Source organism: Salvelinus alpinus, chromosome 9, assembly GCF_045679555.1.
Source record: "Salvelinus alpinus chromosome 9, SLU_Salpinus.1, whole genome shotgun sequence".
Lineage (NCBI taxonomy): Eukaryota > Metazoa > Chordata > Actinopteri > Salmoniformes > Salmonidae > Salvelinus > Salvelinus alpinus.
In genome coordinates, this window is record NC_092094.1 from 30,882,345 (window position 1) to 30,903,544 (window position 21,200).

Consider the following 21,200-nt stretch of genomic DNA (forward strand, 5'->3'; position numbering starts at 1 on the left):
GTCACACCCCCTTGGGAGAAGCTTTTTTCAGGGGGCAGATTCTTTGTAGAAAATCCCAGCTAGCTGTTAGGAATTTTATGAACAATGACTAAACAATGTCTACATTTAGATAAAACTATAACTAATTGAACTCTACCCTGTATTATTATATCTGATTAATAATATTAATTCATAAGGAAGGGATTATGTAGCATGAACAAGGAGTAATTAAAACATAATAAACACCATTCCAACTTAGTTGGAGGTATGTGCTGTGGGTTATAAAGTAAGCAAAAAGGATCGTTAAACTATGGTTGAACCGACTCAACTTAGCCCTGGGATGTTTAGATAAGGCAGCGAGTAACTCCATAGGTCTTCCATTATCTTGAGCTGTCTGCTAAAGTGGTAATAAATTATGTTGAACCTTCTGGAGTTAATCTAGTGATATTGTGTGTCATGTGTGTGCGCTGGTGAGTTGGAATGAACTTTTGAACCGGTTTTGTCTTGGTCAAGAGGAGGAGCTTTATTTTGTAACCAATGACGTCATATTTTGTATATAAACTGTTGTTTGTGATTAAATGGGAACGCGCTCACGAGAATAAATACTATTATCTAATTTTAATAAGACTGGTCCCTGTCTATTTTATGCTAATAAGAATCTTACACATTCTTAGAAACAGACAGAGTGATTTAATAAATGAGCACATAAAGGAATTATTGAATTCCCATAACACTAGCTAGCAAGTCTCATTTTGAAAAGGAGGTTGTAAGCCATCTCTTCAGCGTCGGCAAATGGTTCTTTACGACGTCCAAATAAAATTGTGGCTGTTGTATTGGAGATTGCGAGGAGGATATTTTCTGATGTGATCAAAGCAACACTATTGTGTCTTATTGGGGTAATTTACAATTGAAGTGTCCTGGCTGCATAGCAGTTCAAAATAGAGATGAATCCAGGGGGTACTGTATTGTAATGATCTCTGCACAGATGGAGGCTTCAAAAGGCCTCTGCATTTGGGTGGGGGAGGCTGTGAAACTCTCCTGCCATTGTTGGGCTAAAAGTCTTTGACAGTTCTCACTTCACACCCCAGTGCTAATTGATCTGTTAAGGCTACCGAGGTTGCTAGGACATAACTTAGCATTCAGTCCTTATAAAAGGAAAACATATCACTGTCATTTATTTCACTGACATGGGCTAGCTAATGTGTATTCATATATTTGAGTGAATAAAAATGTACAGAAAGGTTAGGCTTGGTGTTTGTAACTTTACAATGTCATTTTGTAAATTTAGTCAACTGTAATTACGTGTGTCTTACAACAAAATATCCTTTTATTTATTAAACACAGAGAGAAGGATGCAGAGGATTTTGATGAGGTTTGAGTGCCACGCCTCCCCAGCAAGCGTCCCCTGCAGGTCAAGGTCTTCACCCCCCACTGCTATGTCAATCACCACATCTGATAGTTCTACATCCACTTTTCATAGACCTCTTGAAAAAGAAAATAAAGGCTTGTGTTACCATTCGTCCTAACAGCATCGATTTCCCCAAGACCAAGGTAACATGACAAAGACAGCTGAGAGGGGGACCATACGTTGGATCAGGACTAACAAGGTGCTTTTTGTGAAATGGAAGGGTACTAGGGAAGTAACCATGCTCACCACACAGCATAAGGCATTCAATAACAACCATGTCTCAAGGAGGGTGAAAAAGGAAGAAATAAACCCCATTCCTGTGAAGGACTACAATGCCAGCATGGGGGTGTCGACCTATCTGATAGGCTCCTACCAGGTCCTCCAAAAGACCAGGAAATGGTATAAGACTTTTTTTTACCACGTTGTGGACATTAACACAGTATAGGATTTAATTCTCCAAAAGCAGATGGCCAAAACAAAAAGGTCAAACCCCGCTCTCCCAGTTGGCCTTCCAGAGCAGCTGGTGTTGGAAATAGCTGAATTGGGGGCACAAAGCAACCATCACAAGACCCCCCAACTCAAGGTGAGCGCCACCATCCAACACTCATGCCAAAAAGACAAAAGGAATAACTGCAAGCATTGCAAATAACATGGGGGGGGGGGAATCCCAGTTCGCTTTTTGTTTCCTGGCAGAGGGACTGCTTCAAAGTAGGGATGCACAATTTATATATATATATATATATATATATATATTTTTTTTTTTTTTTTAAATAGTCGGTGAACATTTCGGAATCGGCCGATATTAGCTAAAAATGCCAACATCGGTATCGGCCCGATGTCTTGTTAATGCCGATGTGAAAAAACTATGTAAAAGCTGACATGCATACCTATATAAAGTAGGTACATGACGTAATGACACCACGTTAAATGGTACGCTTCACGTGCAACATAGCATTCCTAACCCACAATGCCTGCTGTGTGGATCGAGCAGTCAACAGCGAGACCGCGCAAAGGTGAAATCCATGAACGGCAAGATAATGGATTCAATGCCCTTGACAATCAACGGTTCTGTCGTGGAGGATGTTGGCTTTCGCAACTGGTCGAGCACCGGTACACACTAACGTTACCAAGCGCGCTATTGTTCAGATGTCTCCCTAGTAATAGTGTCACTGCTATTAGCTTCACGACATACATACATACATACTATGGAACACCGTTTGAGTCTTGCATGTCAAAAAAGATACAGTAGCACTGTCAAAGCTGTACAAAAAGTCTGCAAACACCAGGCACGAACGATGTGTTTACAAGACCGCATTGGTAATAAAGCATTATTAGTTTGACCGCAACTTCTGGGGTAGCTAGCTAGCTTTAGCTTGGTACCTAGCTAGCACCAATACCACCAGCCTGAAAACAATGACCAGTAGAAACTGCAGTCCTTTTCATTATTCTTAGCAATGATGTAGGAATCCTTGTGAGTAAGTATTAGCTAGGTAGCAACTTGTTGTTCGCCTATTGAAATTGAACTCCTGTTCATGAAAATAAATAGCTAGCCAGCTACTTATTAACCCCGTTGCCTAAAGATAACGTTATAAGCAGCCAGCTAGCTTCATCTGGCTAGTGATGCTCGACCGGACCGGGTTATGTGTTGTGAGGCTAGTCACAATAAGGATTAGGCACAAGTGTAATATGCAGTTTGCCTTCAAAATACAAGTAAAAGTGATGCAGAAGGTTACACTTGGTGGAATCATGCCATATTTAGACTAGATCGTGTTAAACAAGGTTGAAATCTGAAGCAATGAAATGGGTATCAGTCTACTCGGTGACACCCACAGAACACAACTGTGAAGAGTTCACGGGAATATTAGCGCTGTAGCTCTTATCGCGGGACTGTGACTGTGTGAAATCACCTCCCCAGTCAGCCTATTGTGTGTATTCTTCTAGGCAGAGTTCCTCTGTCCAGTGTCTGTTCTTTTGCCCATCTTAATCTTTTATTTTTATTGGCCAGTCAGACATGGCTTTGTATTTGCAACTCTGCCTAGAACGCCAGCATCCCGGAGTTGCTTCTTCACCGTTTTTTATTTGACCTTTATTTAACTAGGCAAGTCAGTTAACGGGATCTCAGCCGTAAGAAGTTAACGTGATCGACTTGACAGCCAGTGAAAGTGCAGGGCGCCAAATTCAAAACAGAAATCTCATAATTAAAATTCCTCAGACATACAAGTATTTTACACCATTTTAAAGATAAACTTGTTGTTAATCCCACCACAGTGTCCGATTTCAAAAAGACACCAAACGATTATGTTAGGTCTGCACCTAGTCACAGAAAAACCCTGCCATTTTTCCAGCCAAAGAGAGTCACAAAAAGCAGAAATAGAAATAAAATTAATCACTAACCTTTGATGATCTTCATTAGATGACTCATAGGACTTCATGTTACACAATACATGTATGTATTGTTCGATAAAGTTCATATTTATATCCAAAAATCTTAGTTTACATTGGCGCGTTATGGTCAGTAATGTTTTGCCTCCAAAACATCCGGTGATTTTGCAGAGAGCCACATCAATTTACAGAAATACTCATAATAAACATTGATAAAAAGATACAAGTATTAAAACATGGAACTTTAGATAAACTTCTCCATAATGCAACCGCTGTGTCAGATTTCAAAAAAACTTTACGGAAAAAGCACACCATGCTATAATCTGAGTACAGCGCTGTCATGACGTTGGCCTGGGGGTAGGTTTATGACAGTCATAAATACCTCTTTCCCCCTTTTTCCCCTCTCCCTACTATACTGATGTGACATAAGAAAACCCTTTTGGTTAACAGAGATTCTGGGAACATCAGAAGTTGGGGGGGAAATTAACTATATTCTGGTAATCCGACCAACTGAACATATGCGGTGGTACTTAAGGTATATTATGTCAGTTCGGTTGTCATGAGACATTCTCAATGATAGAATGACAAACTCTACTGTGGAAAGTCTAAACAGAGGTATCGGATTCACATGGAATTGTTGTTTAATTCAAATGTTTGAATATGAAATTATTTGTGAAGAGATGAAATGTAATTTTAGCTTCCAAATGAGAGATTTGGGTTTTCATAAGTTTGGGCCTCTGCTCAACCAGTGGCCCGCCCCTGTGAAGAGACATGGGTTACAAACTTTTCAGACACACCCCTCTCCCTCCACTATATAAAGCCATTGACAAAAATATAACTTTTTGTTCCGAGGATATGAGGGTGACGATCCCATGTCAGAATGGTTCAGATAATAACTACAGGACGAAGCCAACATCAGCATGAACTTTGGTTGTGAATGGTATGAACTTTGAACTCGTATTCACTATAGAAGTGATACCTCCTAGACGTTGTTGGCGACAGCAGCTACAAACGCAGGTTAGGAAGGACAGTCAGAGTATCCCGTCTACTACACAACGACGTTACTACAACGTATCCAGTGACCACCAGAGACATTCTTCAAAGGACAGAGGACTCGGTTTGGCAACACGGTCTTCCATCTACCACCAACCTACTGAAGCGCAGCTCAGAGTAAATATTTATTGCATTTTCCTTTTCCAAATGGGCGGTAATTTAGAATGCATAGGATACTGTATTTACTATAGCACAGCTTCGGCTCTGTTCCAGTCTCCCGCTCTTTCACTAAAACCCAGCCCCTTTCCTTTGTGTAACAAGCTGTCATATCTATTCCGCCCGCTAGGGACGTTTTCCTTTATGACGGCAATTTGTAATCAAGTTATGATTTAATTGTGTATGTGTGATTCGTTAGGTATTTAGTAAATAAATAAACCCAATTTTGTATTGCTGATTCAACTTGTTAGCCAGGATTCTTGCAGATAACCAAGGATTTACAACTTTCAGATGAGACTGAATAAGATGACGATTAATGTTGACTGCTATTGATGTAAAATATTACTAAATCTTTAAGAGTTTATTCGGAAGATAACAGCTCTATAAATATTATTTTGTGGTGTCCCTCTAGTTAATTACATTTACATGATTAGTTCAATCAGGTAATATTAATTACGGAGAAATTATTTTATAGAATAGTATGTCATAGCAATTAATCCGGCATAGCCAAAGACACGACAGCGCTCAGAGCCCAAATGAGCCATAAAGATATCCGCCATGTTGGAGTCAACAGATGTCAGAAATAGCATTATAAATATTCACTTACCTTTGATGATCTTCATCAGAATGCACTCTCAGGAATCTCAGTTCCACAATAATTGTTTGTTTTGTTCGATATAGTCCATAATTTATGTCCAAATACCTTATTTTTGTTCACGCGTTCAGTCCAGTAATCCAAATGCATGACGCGCAGGTCAGACAAAGTCAAACAACTCCATTACAGTTCGTAGAAACATGTCAAACGATGTATAGAATCAATCTTTAGGATGTTTTTAACATAAATCTTCAATAATGTTTCAACCGGAGAATTCCTTTGTCTTCAGAAATGCAATGGAAAGCTCATGTTCAGCTCATGCCAGACACCTGACTCAAAGAGCTCTCCTTCCCTCATTCTTCACAGTAGAAGCATCAAGCAAGGTTCTAAAGACTGTTGACATCTAGTGGAAGCCTTAGGAAGTGCAATATGACCAATATCCCACTAATTGGATAGGCAAACCTTAAACCTCAGATTTCCCACTTCCTGGTTGGATTCCTTCTCAGGATTTTGTCTGCCATATGAGTTCTGTTATACTCACAGACATCATTCAAACAGTTTTAGAAACTTCAGAGTGTTTTCTATCCAAATCTACTAATAATATGCATATCTTAGCTTCTGGGACTGAGTAGCAGGCAGTTTACTCTGGGCACCTTATTCATTCAAGCTACTCAATACTGCCCCCAGCCATAAGAAGTTAATTACAAATTCTTATTTTCAATGACGGCCTTGGAACAGTGGGTTAACCGCCTTGTTCAGGGGCAGAACGGCAGATTTTTACCTTGTCAGCTCGGGGATTCGATCTTGCAACCTTTCAGTTGCTAGTCCAACGCTCTAACCACTTGGCTACCTGTTGCTACTGTTGACGTGGAGACTGGTGTTTTGTGGGTACTACTTAATGAAGCTGCCAGTTGGGGACTTGTGAAGCGTCTGTTTCTCAAACTAGACACTCTAATGTACTTGTCCTCTTGCTCAGTTGTGTACCGGGGCCTCTCACTCTTTCCATTCTGGTTAGAGCCAGTTTGAGCTGTTCTGTGAAGGGAGTAGTACACAGTGTTGTATGAGATCTTCAGTTTCTTGGAAATTTCTCGCATGGAATAGCCTTCATTTCTCAGAACAAGAATAGACTGACGAGTTTCAGAAGAAAGGTCTTTGTGTCTGGCCATTTTGAGCCTGTAATCGAACACACAAATGCTGATGCTCCAGATGCTCAACTAGTCTAAAGAAGGCCAGTTTTATTGCTTCTTTAAATCAAAACAGTTTTCAGCTGTGCTAACATAATTGCAAAAGGGTTCTCTAATGATCAATTAGCCTTTTTAAATGATAAACTTGGATTAGCTAACACAACGTGCCATTGGAACACAGGAGTGATGATGGCTGAATGGGCCTCTGTACACCTATGTAGAAATTCCATTTATTTAATTAAAATAAAATTATCAGCCATTTCCAGCTACAATAGTCATTTACAATGTCTACACTGTATTTCTGATCAATTTGATGTTATTTTACTGGACTTTTCTTTCAAAAAGAAGGAGTTTTCTAAGTGACCCTAAACTTTTAAATGGTAGTGTATATATATTGTTTTTGTATGTGGGACCAATACATTGGCTATGCCTAGGCTAAACGTTCAGGCACTTTGGAGAGGTTTTATTAAAAATTACTTTAAAAATACTGAATATCCCCTGTATGTCCCGACACCACCACAATGTTTGAGAGAGGTTGGTGTTGTAGCCAGTTTTTAAAGTGAACAATAACTTTTAGGCACATCCAGTTTGCTAAAACAGTGGAATTACCACATTCGGACACTTGAGAGGTTGAAAGGACACTTGAACGTACCCTGGATACAACCATAACACCACCAATGTTTGAGTGAGCTTGATGTGGTATAAATTGTGTTTGAGACTGACAACAATAGCATTAAGCGATTGCAAATATGTAATAGCACTGGATTATCAAATTTACAGACATATGCCACTTTGGAGAAGTTTAGTGACACTTGGAAATGTCCCGTGACCACACCTGACACCAGTTACGAAAACATCTGCCCATTTCTAGTTGTTAGGTCTATCAATACCATTTTTTTGCTGAAATTGTTCACATGTTGTGGAAGCCATCTGATGCGTTTCCAGCTCTGGGCATCAATAATTCACGTATAGCTTGTCAATGAAAGATTACTTTCTAAATAAAATGTAAAAAAATATAATAAAAACAGCTATTTTGTGTATTCTGAAGACTTCCTCAGATGTCTTCTTTCCAAATATACCAAGTTTTGGCATGTCAGAATCAATGTATTACACATGAATAGCAGTTACTTTAGGGTATGTCTATTTAGGCGTAAATCTACATTTTGCCATTACATTAAAGTGGTGAATCCTTTTATATAAGATTCTACCAACTTAGCACACCATGATATAATAGAAACATGACTACTACTTAGATTCTGCTCAAACACTGATTACTACTATACACTAGGGCCTAAATACACACACTTACACAAGGGGAGGAGTGAGCAAGCCTAGGCAGGTTGTGAATGATTCCTGTGAGGTGAATAAGAAAGCGTACCTCTGGCCTCCAGGGCTGTGGGGTGTAGCTGGAACGCCAGGCTTCTGAATCCTCACTCGCATCACCTCCAAACTGGAAAACACACAGATGAGGCAACTAATTATATTTTGTGATAACTGGTATGTGACAAATTCTTTCCCATACACACCTGTCTCCCCCACTCTCGTAACCTCTTCATACTATCCCTCTCTCCCCCCATCCTTACCAATCTCTCTTGGGTAGGAATTCTCCCGAGGCTATCCTCACTGGCAAGACTGAAACCTGCACAGAGAGAGGAGGGAATAGATTTTAGAAAGACGAGGGACACACACACACAATTCTAGGGTCTAGTTAAATGTTTAACCCATAGAATTAAGAATTAGAATACGAGAATGGACATGAATATTCTTATGATGGTCAAATGGTCAGTCATGTTGTTCAGGGAGTTGGTCAACTATGGTTTGCAAGTGCTGTGATAAGATTGTTTAAAACAATGACTGAAGAATTGATCTACACTGTTTAGTGCATTCAGACCTTGACTTGTTCCACATTGTTACGTTACAGCCTTATTCTAAAATATATATTTTTTTTTTGTTATCTTCACACAGTACCTCAACACAAAGCAAAAACTTTTCGAAATTTTAGCGAATGCATTAAGAATCAAAAACGGAAATATATATTTACATAAGTATTCAGACCCTTTACTCAGTACTTTGTTGAAGCACCTCCGGCAGCGATTACAGCCTCGAGTCTTCTTGGGTATGACGCTACAAGCTTGGCACACCTGTATTTGGAGTGTTTCTCCCATTCTTCTCTGCAGATCCTTTCAAGCACTGTCAGGTTGGATGGGGAGTGTCGCTGCACTGCTATTTTCAGGTCTCTCCAGAGATTTTCGATTGGGACATTCAGAGACTTGTTCTGAATTCACTCCTGAGTTGTCTTGGCTGTGTGCTTAGGGTTATTGTCCTGTTGGAAGATGAACCGTTGCCCCAGTCGGAGAACCTGCTCCAGAGTGTTCAGGACTTCATCAAGGATCCCTCTGTACTTTGCGCCGTTCATCTTTGCCTCGATCCTGACTAATCTCCCAGTCTCTGCTGCTGAAAAACATTCCCACAGCATGATGCTGCCACCACCATGCTTCACCGTAGGGATGGTGCAGGGTTTCCTCCAGACGTGACGCTTGTCATTCAGGCCAAAGAGTTCAATCTTGGTTTCATCAGACCAAGATTAAATCCAAAAAGTTACAAAAATGTGGAAAAAGTCAAAGGGTCAGAATACTTTCCGAATGCACTGTACATGTGTTAGCTAGGCAGTTTCAGAGGAATGATTCCATACATTTTTTCAAATTAACTGCCAATACGCCAACATTCCATTCAAACTGGCTGAAATCAGTTGATAGGATTTAGACTAGTTGTAAATGCAACAAGTACTGATATTATATCATAATAGCATTCACAGCTTCCTAGAAAACAACATTTGAGACATTTATGGTCTGTTTACATATAGTTGAGCCTATTTATACAGAAAATTGGTACAAAACCCGTAAAACTATTATAATTATATGACAATATTTTAGGTTGACTATAATTCCATTACACAATTTCTGATACATCACATGCTTTCTATTTTCCTGCATAATTAAAAGCAGGAAACACATCACCTGCCTCAACTGTCATTCATTCCAGACTGGTTTGGATTTCTCCCAGACAGCTATCATTTAGTACAGCAACCCTAATTTGCCACAGGGGCAAGTGCCTTGCTCAAGTGCACAGACATATTTTTCACCTTGTCGGTTCGCGTAATCAAACCAGCAACCTTTCAGTTACGGGCCCAACGCTCTAACCCCTAGGCTACCTACTGCCCCATTATGGAACTGTTAGGGATTATAACAGAGATCCTATTAAATTACTAGAGGGGCTATGGTTAAATCATCTGTTATCACACAATCAGCTGGTCATAAAAAAGGAAATTACACATGCACATGAATCTGAACCCCCCCAACACACACACCAGGGCTTTGATGGTCATGTATTTTAAGGTCACTTAATCATAAAAAGGATTTACATATTTTTTTGTTGCACACTTTCTCCTCTCTTCCACTCCCGACTGTCTGTGGTCGTGTCTAGACCATCTTTATGTAATACATGTATCACTAGCCACTTTAAACTATGCCACTTATGTTTACATACCCTACATTACTCATCTCATATGTATAGACTGTACACTATACCATCTACTGCATCTTGCCTATGCCGTTCTGTACCATCACTCATGCATACATCTTTATGTACATATTCTTTATCCCTTTACACTTGTGTGTATAAGGTAGTAGTTGTGGAATTGTTAGGTTAGATTACTCGTTGGTTACTACTGCATTGTCGGAACTAGAAGCACAAGCATTTCGCTACACTCGCATTAACATCTGCTAACCATGTGCATGTGACAAATACAATTTGATTTGACTAGACACTTACATGCGACTTCTGCTATCAGAATACGAAGACTGCATTGAAAAGACAGGTCTAGGCGCACAAAAGTTAATTTCTGGTGTAATTGTGTCTGTTCTGGGTGACCACTTCAGGGGGTGGTCAGGGATGCTTTGTGTGTGGATTTCTCCTCAGTCTGGAAGCAAATCAGGCTACTGAAAGCGCATACATACAGTGGGCGATGTCATCAGCACTCCAACAAGTCTGATTGGGTGCATGCATTTCATGATACTTGTTTTAGCAAGGTTTTGTAGCAAACAAGGACCAGCAAAGTTCCATCACTTTGTAAAGAGTCAATGTTACCACGGAAATAGGCTCAAATTCATGTCAACGCCGCTGCAGCCCTTCAGTCAGCAGTTTATTACAACGTAAAATTATTATTATTTTTAATACTATTTTTTTTCTCCTCTCATCGCTCCTTTTATCAGCTGTTAGATGTGAACCAGGCTTACCTTTACTGCTCTTGGGTTAAGTTAGTCAATTTTAAAATGAAGTTCATAAAGCTAAAAATATATATTTATACATACAGTAGATATTTTACGGTTACTTTATTTTCATGACTGTCTTCATCCATAATCGTCAGTTACACGATTATACACTGCTCAAAAAAATAAAGGGAACACTTAAACAACACAATGTAACTCCAAGTCAATCACACTTCTGTGAAATCAAACTGTCCACTTAGGAAGCAACACTGATTGACAAATTTCACATGCTGTTATGCAAATGGATTAGACAAAAGGTGGAAATTATAGGCAATTAGCAAGACACCCCCAATAAAGGAGTGATTCTGCAGGTGGTGACCACAGACCACTTCTCAGTTCCTATGCTTCCTGGCTGATGTTTTGGTCACTTTTGAATGCTGGCGGTGCTTTCACTCTAGTGGTAGCATGAGACGGAGTCTACAACCCACACAAGTGGCTCAGGTAGTGCAGCTCATCCAGGATGGCACATCAATGCGAGCTGTGGCAAGAAGGTTTGCTGTGTCTGTCAGCGTAGTGTCCAGAGCATGGAGGCGCTACCAGGAGACAGGCCAGTACATCAGGAGACGTGGAGGAGGCCGTAGGAGGGCAACAACCCAGCAGCAGGACCGCTACCTCCGCCTTTGTGCAATTAAAAAATGTATTATTATTTACATTGACGGCCTATCCCGGCCAAACACAGACTACGCTGGGCCAATTGTGCGCCACCATATGGGACCCAATCACGGCCGGATGTGATACAGCCTGGATTTGACCCAGGGACTGTAGTGACGCCTATTTCACTGAGATGTAGTGCCTTAGCTGCGCCACTCGGGATAGTCAACAAAATTACATTATTGGTTTCATCAGCCTGTAAGCAGTCTATGGACAAGGTATGACAGCAACCCATGATTTGGTTTTGTTGGACACTGTTTCAAACAGGGGTTCTGACCCAGATCTAACCCCCAAAAAATAACTTTTTACACTGAGTGAACAAAACATTAAGGATACCTTCCTAAGATTTAGTTGCACACCCCCTTTTGCCCTCAGAACAGCCTCAATTTGTCAGAAAATGGACTCTACTAGGTGTCGAAAGCATTCCACAAGGATGCTGGCCCATGTTAACTACAATGCTTCCCACAGTTGTATCATGTTGGCTAGATGTCCTTTGGGTGGTGGACCACTCTTGATACACATGGGAAACTGTTGAGCATAAAATACCCAGCAGCGTTGCAGCTCTTAACATGCTCAAACTGGTGCGCCTGGCACCTACTATCACAGCACGTTCAAAGGCACCTAAATATTTTGTCTTACCCTCTGAATTGCATACATACACAATCCATTTCTCAATTGTCTCATGGCTTAAAAATCCTTCTTTAACCCGTCTCCTCGCCTTCATCTACACTGATCGAAGTGGATTTAACAAGTGACATCAGTAAGGGATCATAGCCTTCAACTGAAATCACCTGGTCAGCCTGTCATTGAAAGTGCATGTAATGTTTTGCACACTCAGTGTATATCGTTCCTTTTTAAACCTCTGAAATCAAACGTTAACATTTAGCTCGACTTCAAATTACTTCACCAATCAGTGAGGATAGAGCAGCTTACAAGCTATTGTTTACATGCATTGGACAGACAAGTGTAGGGCGCAAAATGCAACTGAAATTTTGCAGGTGGGGAGAAAGCGAAAATGGAGGAGGACGGCTGGCTTGAAGCTCTGGGCATGTTGTGATGACATGCATTATCTGAATTCGGCCGACAGAAATATACCTACGGGGGAGTGGCTTCTATTAATTATTGTCAATAGGGGGCGCTGTTTTCACTTTGGAAATAATCGTGCCCAAATGAAACAGCCTCGTACTCTGTTCTAGATCATACAATATGCATATTATTATTACTATTGGATAGAAAACACTCAAGTTTCTAAAACTGCTTAAATTATATCTGTGAGTAAAACAGAACTCATTTGGCAGCAAACTTCCATCTAGGAAGTGAAAAATCTGAAAACGAGGCTCTGTGTCAGGGCCTGCCTATTCAACTGGCTTTTATTTATGGATCTGTATGCACTTCATACGCCTTCCACTAGATGTCAACAGGCAGTAGAAGGTGGAATGGGGTGTCTAGCTTGATCTGAGGCCGAATAAGAGCTTTTGGAGTGACAGGTCCGGTATTTTTTTTGTCTTCGACGGCGCGCGGGGGAGCTCGACATTGTCTTCTGAAAAGCGTTCGGTATACACGGCGAATATCTCCGGCTCTGATTTTATTTGATACATATGAGAAAAACATCATGAAGTAGGTTTTTTCAACCGAGTTTTATCAGTTTATTCAACGTTTAATGGGACTTTTGGAATTTTCCGTTCTTTGCGCCAAGAGAGGATGGGAATGTTCGCACCACAATGCTAGCCAAGGTTGTTAATTCGACAGAAGAAATGGACATTCTAAAACCAAACAACGATTTATTCTGGAAATAGGACTCCTTGTACAACATTCTGATGGAAGCTCAGCAAAAGTAAGACAACATTTATGATGTTATTTCGTATTTCTGTGGAATATGTTGATTCCTATTCTCCGCCGTGTTGGTGAGCGCTGTCTCACAATAACCCAAGCTGTATGTTGTGGTAAAGTTATTTTAAAAAATCTAACACGGCGGTTGCATTAAGAACCAGTGTATCTTTCATTTGCAATACAACAAGTATTTTTATGTAAAGTTTATGATGAGTTCTTTGGTCAGATTAGGTGAGTGTCCAAAATATCTCCGGACATTCTGGGGAAATGTTGCTACGTATTCACAATGTATAACCACGATTTGCAGCTCTAAATATGCACATTTTTGAACAAAACATAAATGTATTGTATAACTTGATGTTATAAGACTGTCATCTGATGAAGTTGTCCAAAGGTTAGTGATTAATTTTATATCTATTGCTGGTTTTTGCAAAAGCTACCTTTGCGGTGTTTGGCTTTGTGTGTTTGGCTATTGTGGTAAGCTAATATAAATCTATATTGTGTTTTCCCTGTAAAACACATTTAAATTTTTTTTTTTTAATCAGAAATATTGGCTGGATTCACAAGATGTTTATCTTTCATTTGCTGTACACCATGTATTTTTCAAAAATGTTTGATGAGTATTTATGTATTTCACGTTGCTCTCTGTAATTATTCTGGCTGCTTTGGTGCTATTTTTGATGGTGGCAGCAATGTAAAACTATGATTTATACCTCAAATATGCACATTTTCGAACATAAATGTATTGTATAACATGTTATAAGACTGTCATCTGATGAAGTTGTTTCTTGGTTAGTGACTAATTTTATCTCTATTTTGTCTGTTTTGTGAGAGCTACCTATTCGGTGGAAACATGGTGAAAATATGCGGTTGTGTGTTTGGCTATTGTGGTTAGCTAATAGAAATATAGTGTTTTCGCTGTAAAACATTTTTAAAAAATCGGAAATGATGGCTGGATTCACAAGATGTTTATCTTTCATTTGCTGTATTGGACTTGTGATTTCATGAAAATTATATTATATGATATCCCTGTCCCGTTAGGCTAGGCTATGCTAGTCAGCTTTTTTGATGAGGATCCCGGAGGGTGATGAAGTAGAGGTTAAGGAACTTTGAATGTCTTTGAACTACTTAGAGTTGGCTTAACGTTGGACAAGCTGGTGTATGCAGAGCAGCACCAGATTAAAATAGAAAAACATCTTGCATTTATGTAGGTAATGAATCCAATGTGAAACGTTCAAACTATTTCATACTTAAATAGCATTGAAAAGGTTAATCCTTTCTTCTGTAATTAAAAATCTCTCCCCAATTTCTGAATCACGCTTGTAACATCAGTAGGCTACAGTAGCCTATGCATCAGAGGGGGAGGGGCAGGTAGTTTACACAAAGATTTTCAGCTAGCAGAAAGAGATTGGAAAAAGATTGATTGACAGAGTGAGGACCTTGAATAGGTTATGTTGCATTTTTGTGTGTGATTGAAAAGAAAAAAAATACCCTGTATGTAAAATAACGGTATTAAGCAGTTCCCGTGATTTCAAAATAACAGTTATGTTCCAGAACAGTATAGATCACTTTCATTCCAGGTTGGGATTCCGTTCCTTGAAAAATGTAGCCATTTTTACAGTTTTCGGTTCCCTGAACTGGATCCAACCCCTGGTTTCAAATGCTGACTTTGTGGCACAAATCCAATGCAAGTTAATGGTACCAATATCAGCATTTTCACGCTTCATGTTCAAGTCATCCTGAAGTATAAAAATGTTTTATTTTTTTTATGTAAGTGTACAACTCAATGACGTTATTTATAGATGATTTGGATATGAAGCGTGAAAGTGCTAATATTAGGTACCACTGACTTGCATTGGATTTGTGCCACAAATGCTAAAAATGTACCATCTGAAACAGTGGCCAGGTAAACAAAACCAAAGCATGGGTGGCTGTCATACCCTGTAAGCAGTTGATGGACAAGGTAAGGAAACATTTATTATTTACTTAATAGCAGGAACAGCACCATCTAGTAGTCAGAACCTGGTAATATCAGGATGTAGGTGTGTGTGTGAAACATGGGACCAACACTTTACATGTCAAAGCTCTATATTTTGTTTGAGTGTACATCGAGTCATGTTAAATGTACAGCATTTCCCTCACTTAGACAACAAATTTGCAAAAGTTGAACCAACTTATTGTTGCGCGACAAGCTCAAGTTCAGAATGGCGGTCAGTCAAAACTCTAACAATGCTGTGAAGTGCAGAGCTTTGAGGTAATGTATAGCATGTTACTGTACAGCCATTATGTTCCAATATAGGCACTTAAATGCAGATTTGGACTCTATCAACCCTTATACAGGTATGAGTGTAAATGGTAAGCACACACTCCTCTCTTCCAAATACAACCCTCTACTGCGCATGTTCCAATAAGGGTTGTCTGCTTGAGTCAAGACCATGTTAGCCCAGTGAGCTCAAGCCTAGGAATCAGGTCTGGGAATGAACACCAGCCTTCTGGACTCAGAAACACAAACCAGGCACGCCCCAAAAAAATAAAAACACACAAAATGAGGCTACCCTGTGTGTATTTATAGGCAATGCTATGGGGTTAACATGTGGGTGTAGCGGAGGTTGAGAGAACTTTAAGTACTGGTGCTCTGGAAGTCTGTCATTATCACCAGGGTGGAGAATAGCTCTCGAAAACCCTACTCCATATGTAGGGTTTTCAGCAGTTAGTCGCCCACATTTGGCTCCATGTGAACTACAATTCCCACGCTGTGTTTTAACATTTAGAAAAGTCTATAATCATTGTTCAAACCGGTTTTCGAAACATTTGCAGATACGCCCCTTATCTTTTATATCAGCGAGAAAGAATCAATCAAATAAAAAAGACAATTACTGTAGAAGTGTTGCACTGATCCACAAGCTGTGTGCCTCAAGTGGATTAACTACACTTCCTCCCCAGTTATGGCTTACACACAGGTGTACGGAGCACGTTATATAGCTAAATAGCACAGGTGGCTGTCTGTCTTCCGTAAACAAGAGATGTAACATGGAGATATAGTGTTAGTGTTCCCACACAGCCATAAAAGGTGTACAGTAATTTAACCTTAATTTATTGCTGATATGAAAAGATGCTGTATTTTTTTTAGAAACAAAAGTAACGTAGACGATGCATGTTAATGTATAGAGAAAGCATCAGGGCTCTTCACAAAACTCCCCGGTCAGATGATACTATCATCAATAGGCGCTAAAGCAGCTAGTGTCTATGAATGGGGTCCCGTGTGGCTCAGTTGGTAGAGCATGGCGCTTGCAAAGCCAGGGTTGTGGGTTCATTCCCCACGGGGGGACCAGGATGAATATGTATGAACTTTCCAATTTGTAAGTCGCTCTGGATAAGAGCGTCTGCTAAATGACTTAAATGTAAATGTAATGTAAATGGGTAGGTGTAGAGTGGACACAGGGTAATTTTAGAGTATTAGTTGGATAGAAAAATCACATTTTTAACTCAAAATATAAGAGATTCTATCCCCCTCCTTTTATGTATCTCTCGCTCTCCTCTCCCTAGGTGTATGGGCACATAGACCAACATCCGATACACAACATTTGTCCCATCACTATACACACACACACACACACACAGAGGGTGATGTCCTCACTCCCCATTGTGAGGAGGCTAGGAATGCACTGTGTACCTTCTAAGGCAGCTCCTTCATGAGGCTTGGCGTATCCCTGTCTCTTAGTGATGAAGATACAGTTGAAGTCAGAAGTTTACGTACACTTAGGTTGTCATTAAAACTCATTTTTCAACCACTCTACAAATTTCTTGTTAACAAACTATAGTTTTGGCAAGTCGGTTAGGACATCTATTTTGTGCATGACAAGTAATTTTTCCAACAATTGTTTACAGACAGATTATTTCACTGTATCACAATTCCAGTGGGTCAGAAGATTACATACACCAAGTTGACTGTGCCTTTAAAAAGCTTGGAAAATTCCAGAAAATGATGTCATGGCTTTAGAAGCTTCTGATAGGCTAATAGACATAATTTGAGTCAATTGGAGGTGTATCTGTGGATATATTTCAAGGCCTACCTTCAAACTCAGTGCCTAGTTGCTTGACATCATGGGAAAATCAAAAGAAATCAGCCAAGACCTCCACAAGTCTGGTTCATCCTTAGGAGCAATTTCCAAACGCCTGAAGGTACCACGTTCATTTGTACCAACAATAGTACGCAAGTATAAACACCATGGGACCACGCAGCCGTCATACCGCTCAGGAAGGAGATGTGTTCTGTCTCCTAGAGATGAACTTACTTTGATTTGCACTTTTCGCACCAATCCCAGAACAGCAGCAAAGGACCTTGTGAAGATGCTGGAGGAAACAGGTATAAAAGTATCTATATCCACAGTAAAACGAGTCCTATATCAACATAATCTGAAAGGCCGCTCAGCAAGGAAGAAACCACTGCTCCAAAACTGCCATAAAAAAAGCCAGACTATGGTTTGCAACTGCACATGGGGACAAAGATAATAGTTTTTGAAGAAATGTCCTCTGGTCTGATGAAACAAAAATAGAACTGTTTGGTCATAATGACCATTATGTTTGGAGGAAAAAAAGGGGGAGGCTTGCAAGCCAAAGTTAACCATCCCAACCGTGAAGTACGGGGGTGGCAGCATCATGTTGTGGGAGTGCTTTGCTGCAGGAGGGACTGGTGCACTTCACAAAATAGATGGCACCATGAGGGAAATTATGTGGATATATTGAAGCAAAATCTCAAGACATCAGTCAGGAAGTTAAAGCTTGGTCGCAAATGGGTCTTCCAAATGGACAATGAACCTAAGCATTCTTCCAAAGTTGTGGCAAAATGGCTTAAGGACAACAAAGTCAAGGTATTGGAGTGGCCATCACAAAGCCGTGGCCTGAATCCTATAGAAATGTTGTGGGCAGAACTAAAAAAGCATGTGTGTGAGCAAGGAAGCCTTACAAACCTGACTCCGTTACACCAGCTCTGTCAGGAGGAATGGGCCAAAATGCACCCAACTTATTCTGGGAAGCTTGTGGAAGGCTACCCGAAACGTTTGACCCAAGTTAAGCAATGTATAGGAAATGCTACCAGATACTAATTGAGTGCATGTAAACTTCTGACCCACTGGGAATGTGATGAAAGAAATAAAAGCTGAAATAAATCATTCTCTCTGCTATTATTCTGACATTTTAGATTCTTAAAATAAAGTGGTGATCCTAACTGACCTAAGACAGGGCATTTTTACTAGGATTAAAAGTCAGGGGCTGTGAACTGAGTTTAAATGTATTTGGCTAAGGTAAACTTCCGACTTCAACTGTGTGTGTGTCCAGAAGGTGTATTATTCATTTTCTCTCCTTTACAAATGCACACACGCCTCTTGAACGGGAAGGAGTGTGTTTGAGGTGGGGTTAGGAGGGCCATCTTTACAGGTGTGTGTGTGTGTTTGTGTGTATTGACAGCAGGGTTCCAAAACTCTGCCCCCTCTAGCCCCAGGTATGAGGCTACCACTGCAACAAACAAGTGTGTGTACTAGTGATAGCAGGTACAAGGGCAAATGGAAAGAAAAGCCACTCAACAAAGACCAACATGTACACACACGCCCCACATAGGACCCAACCCACATACTGTGTCTGGACACTTGTATGGTTGTGTTTGCATGTCATATTTCCAGTATTGATGCTTCAACCACTTCAACAGGCTTCATCATGGTGTGTGCAATGTTGTTGTAGTTATGTTGAATGGTTGACTCTTACTGCACTACACTTATCAGCATTCAGAACTAAGGGAAAAGGGAACTCCCAGATGAGTTGTCTCGTTATGTAGGCAGTGTGTGTGTGATCACCTGCAGAGTATGGGACAGTCCTCTAAATCTCTCATGTCAGCAGCCCATCAGCCACACCTTACATCTTTCTAAAGTTAGTTATGAAGTTCGAAGTCCTTACAACACAGGATTTGAAAAAGTTGACTCAGCTACAGTGAAGAGTAAGTATTTATTTTCCACCTTGCAGAATAGGCCCACCATTCAATAACACCATGGCATGTACCATTGATAAAATACCCAAGACTTGGTGAAAAACTATCAAGTTAGCTCATTTGGCAATACAGTTGATAATGAACAAAACTACCAGTATATACACACACACACACACACACACACACACACATACACTTGTTGATCATCATAGTAATAGTTCGGAAAGCTATCCATGATAGCCTACTCACGGCTTTTGGTGCTCCTCCACGCCTTAGTAGCAACAAACTCGTGGTAGACAGCGAAAGCTCCCAGCACCAGCAGAACTAAGAACAGCAGATGTTTCCCACTCCGTCTCAGTTTCTTCAGCGGGAAGAAAGACTTGACCATGTTGATTGATCTCCCTGCTGCTTGCTCCCGGGGACCCAGTCAGTGAATTTGGCGGCTTTGTTCGTTCGGCAAAGTTGGACCAGGCTGACCGCCCGTCAGTCTCGCAACCCCGTTCGCGATACACCGCCGGCGACCCCAACACTCCCACCTCCCGATGGTGGCGAGGTGACTTATTTCATCCCGTAAATAACCCGGCAGGCTCCGGCTTCGAGTTTGCTTTGACTCGAGCGCTATGTTGAATTTACCCCTGTTTAAACGAGTCGAGACTGGCTGTTGGGTTGGCTGACTACTACTAAACTACATATCGACCTAAACAAAAATCCTAGCAACCCCGCACTGTTTTCTGTCACCTCCTCGCTTCACTGCGCAAACACAAACAGAACAAGCACATAAGCACCCGCTCAGAGAGAGATTTATGGGTGGGGTTACGTGGCCACGCCCGCGTCGTATCGCAGCCAGTGGCCCAGGTAGTAGGTTACGACTAGATGGATGCAGATTTTGTAACCATAACTATTTTCCTAACCTTAACCTAATTATTCTAACCTGCTACGAAAAGTCAAATCAGGTAGAAATCTGGGAGAGGCTATACGGACACGCCTGGTGCCCAAATTGATGACGTGTGTCGCGCAGCTGAGAGTCGAGTGGAGACGAATGGATTAGGTTTAGTCAGTTGTCCTGAGCCATTCCCAGCTAGCTAATTTATGCTGGAAACAATAGCATGGCGCTAGTTAAAACTTGTAAAATAAAGTGCTTATTTCGATGGGCGAGGTAGAAATAACTTGTAGTATTGGTTACCATCTGGAAGTCACCTTGACATGACATGCTAATTGGCTAATGTAACAGCATGCTGGTGTGAGTGACCAGTGCAAGCGTTGTATTCAAGTGTAGCCAGCAGATCCGACCACTTGCTTACAGCTGCACTAGGGTCTGACAGCATGACTGTGTAGATTAAGGCAATGGGGAGCTTGGAAAATGTACTTAATCCAGGGATGAGATGCGTTGTACTCTGTACTCATTTTTCTCTTTATCCCAACTGTTACGCCGAGAAGATTGAACTAGCAGTCTTTCAAAAGGTGCTCCTTAAGGCAACCCGCGCACATTCATCCAAACACCTACGTTTATTGTAATGATATTCTGCGATTGTTATTAGGCCTACACAAAATCAAATCAAATGTATTTGTCACATACACGTGGTTAGCAGGTGTTAATGCAAGTGTAGCGAAATGCTTGTCCTAGTTCCGACCATGCAGTAATATCTAACAAGTA

At 40.6% G+C, this 21,200-nt stretch overlaps 1 protein-coding gene across 1 annotated transcript in view; it reads right to left on the reverse strand.

The window, feature by feature from the left end:
* The window catches only part of b4galnt3b (beta-1,4-N-acetyl-galactosaminyl transferase 3b), a 38,091-nt gene extending 17,756 nt beyond the window's left edge, over positions 1-20,335 (reverse strand). The window contains exons 1-3 of the mRNA XM_071416712.1: positions 19,796-20,335; positions 8,341-8,396; positions 8,136-8,207 (exon numbers count right to left, since the gene is read on the reverse strand). Coding sequence (XP_071272813.1) covers positions 8,136-8,207; positions 8,341-8,396; positions 19,796-19,934 — 267 coding nt within the window. The 5' untranslated portion in view covers positions 19,935-20,335. The remainder of the gene's footprint in view (positions 1-8,135; positions 8,208-8,340; positions 8,397-19,795) is intronic.
* Positions 20,336-21,200: the final 865 nt, after the last annotated feature.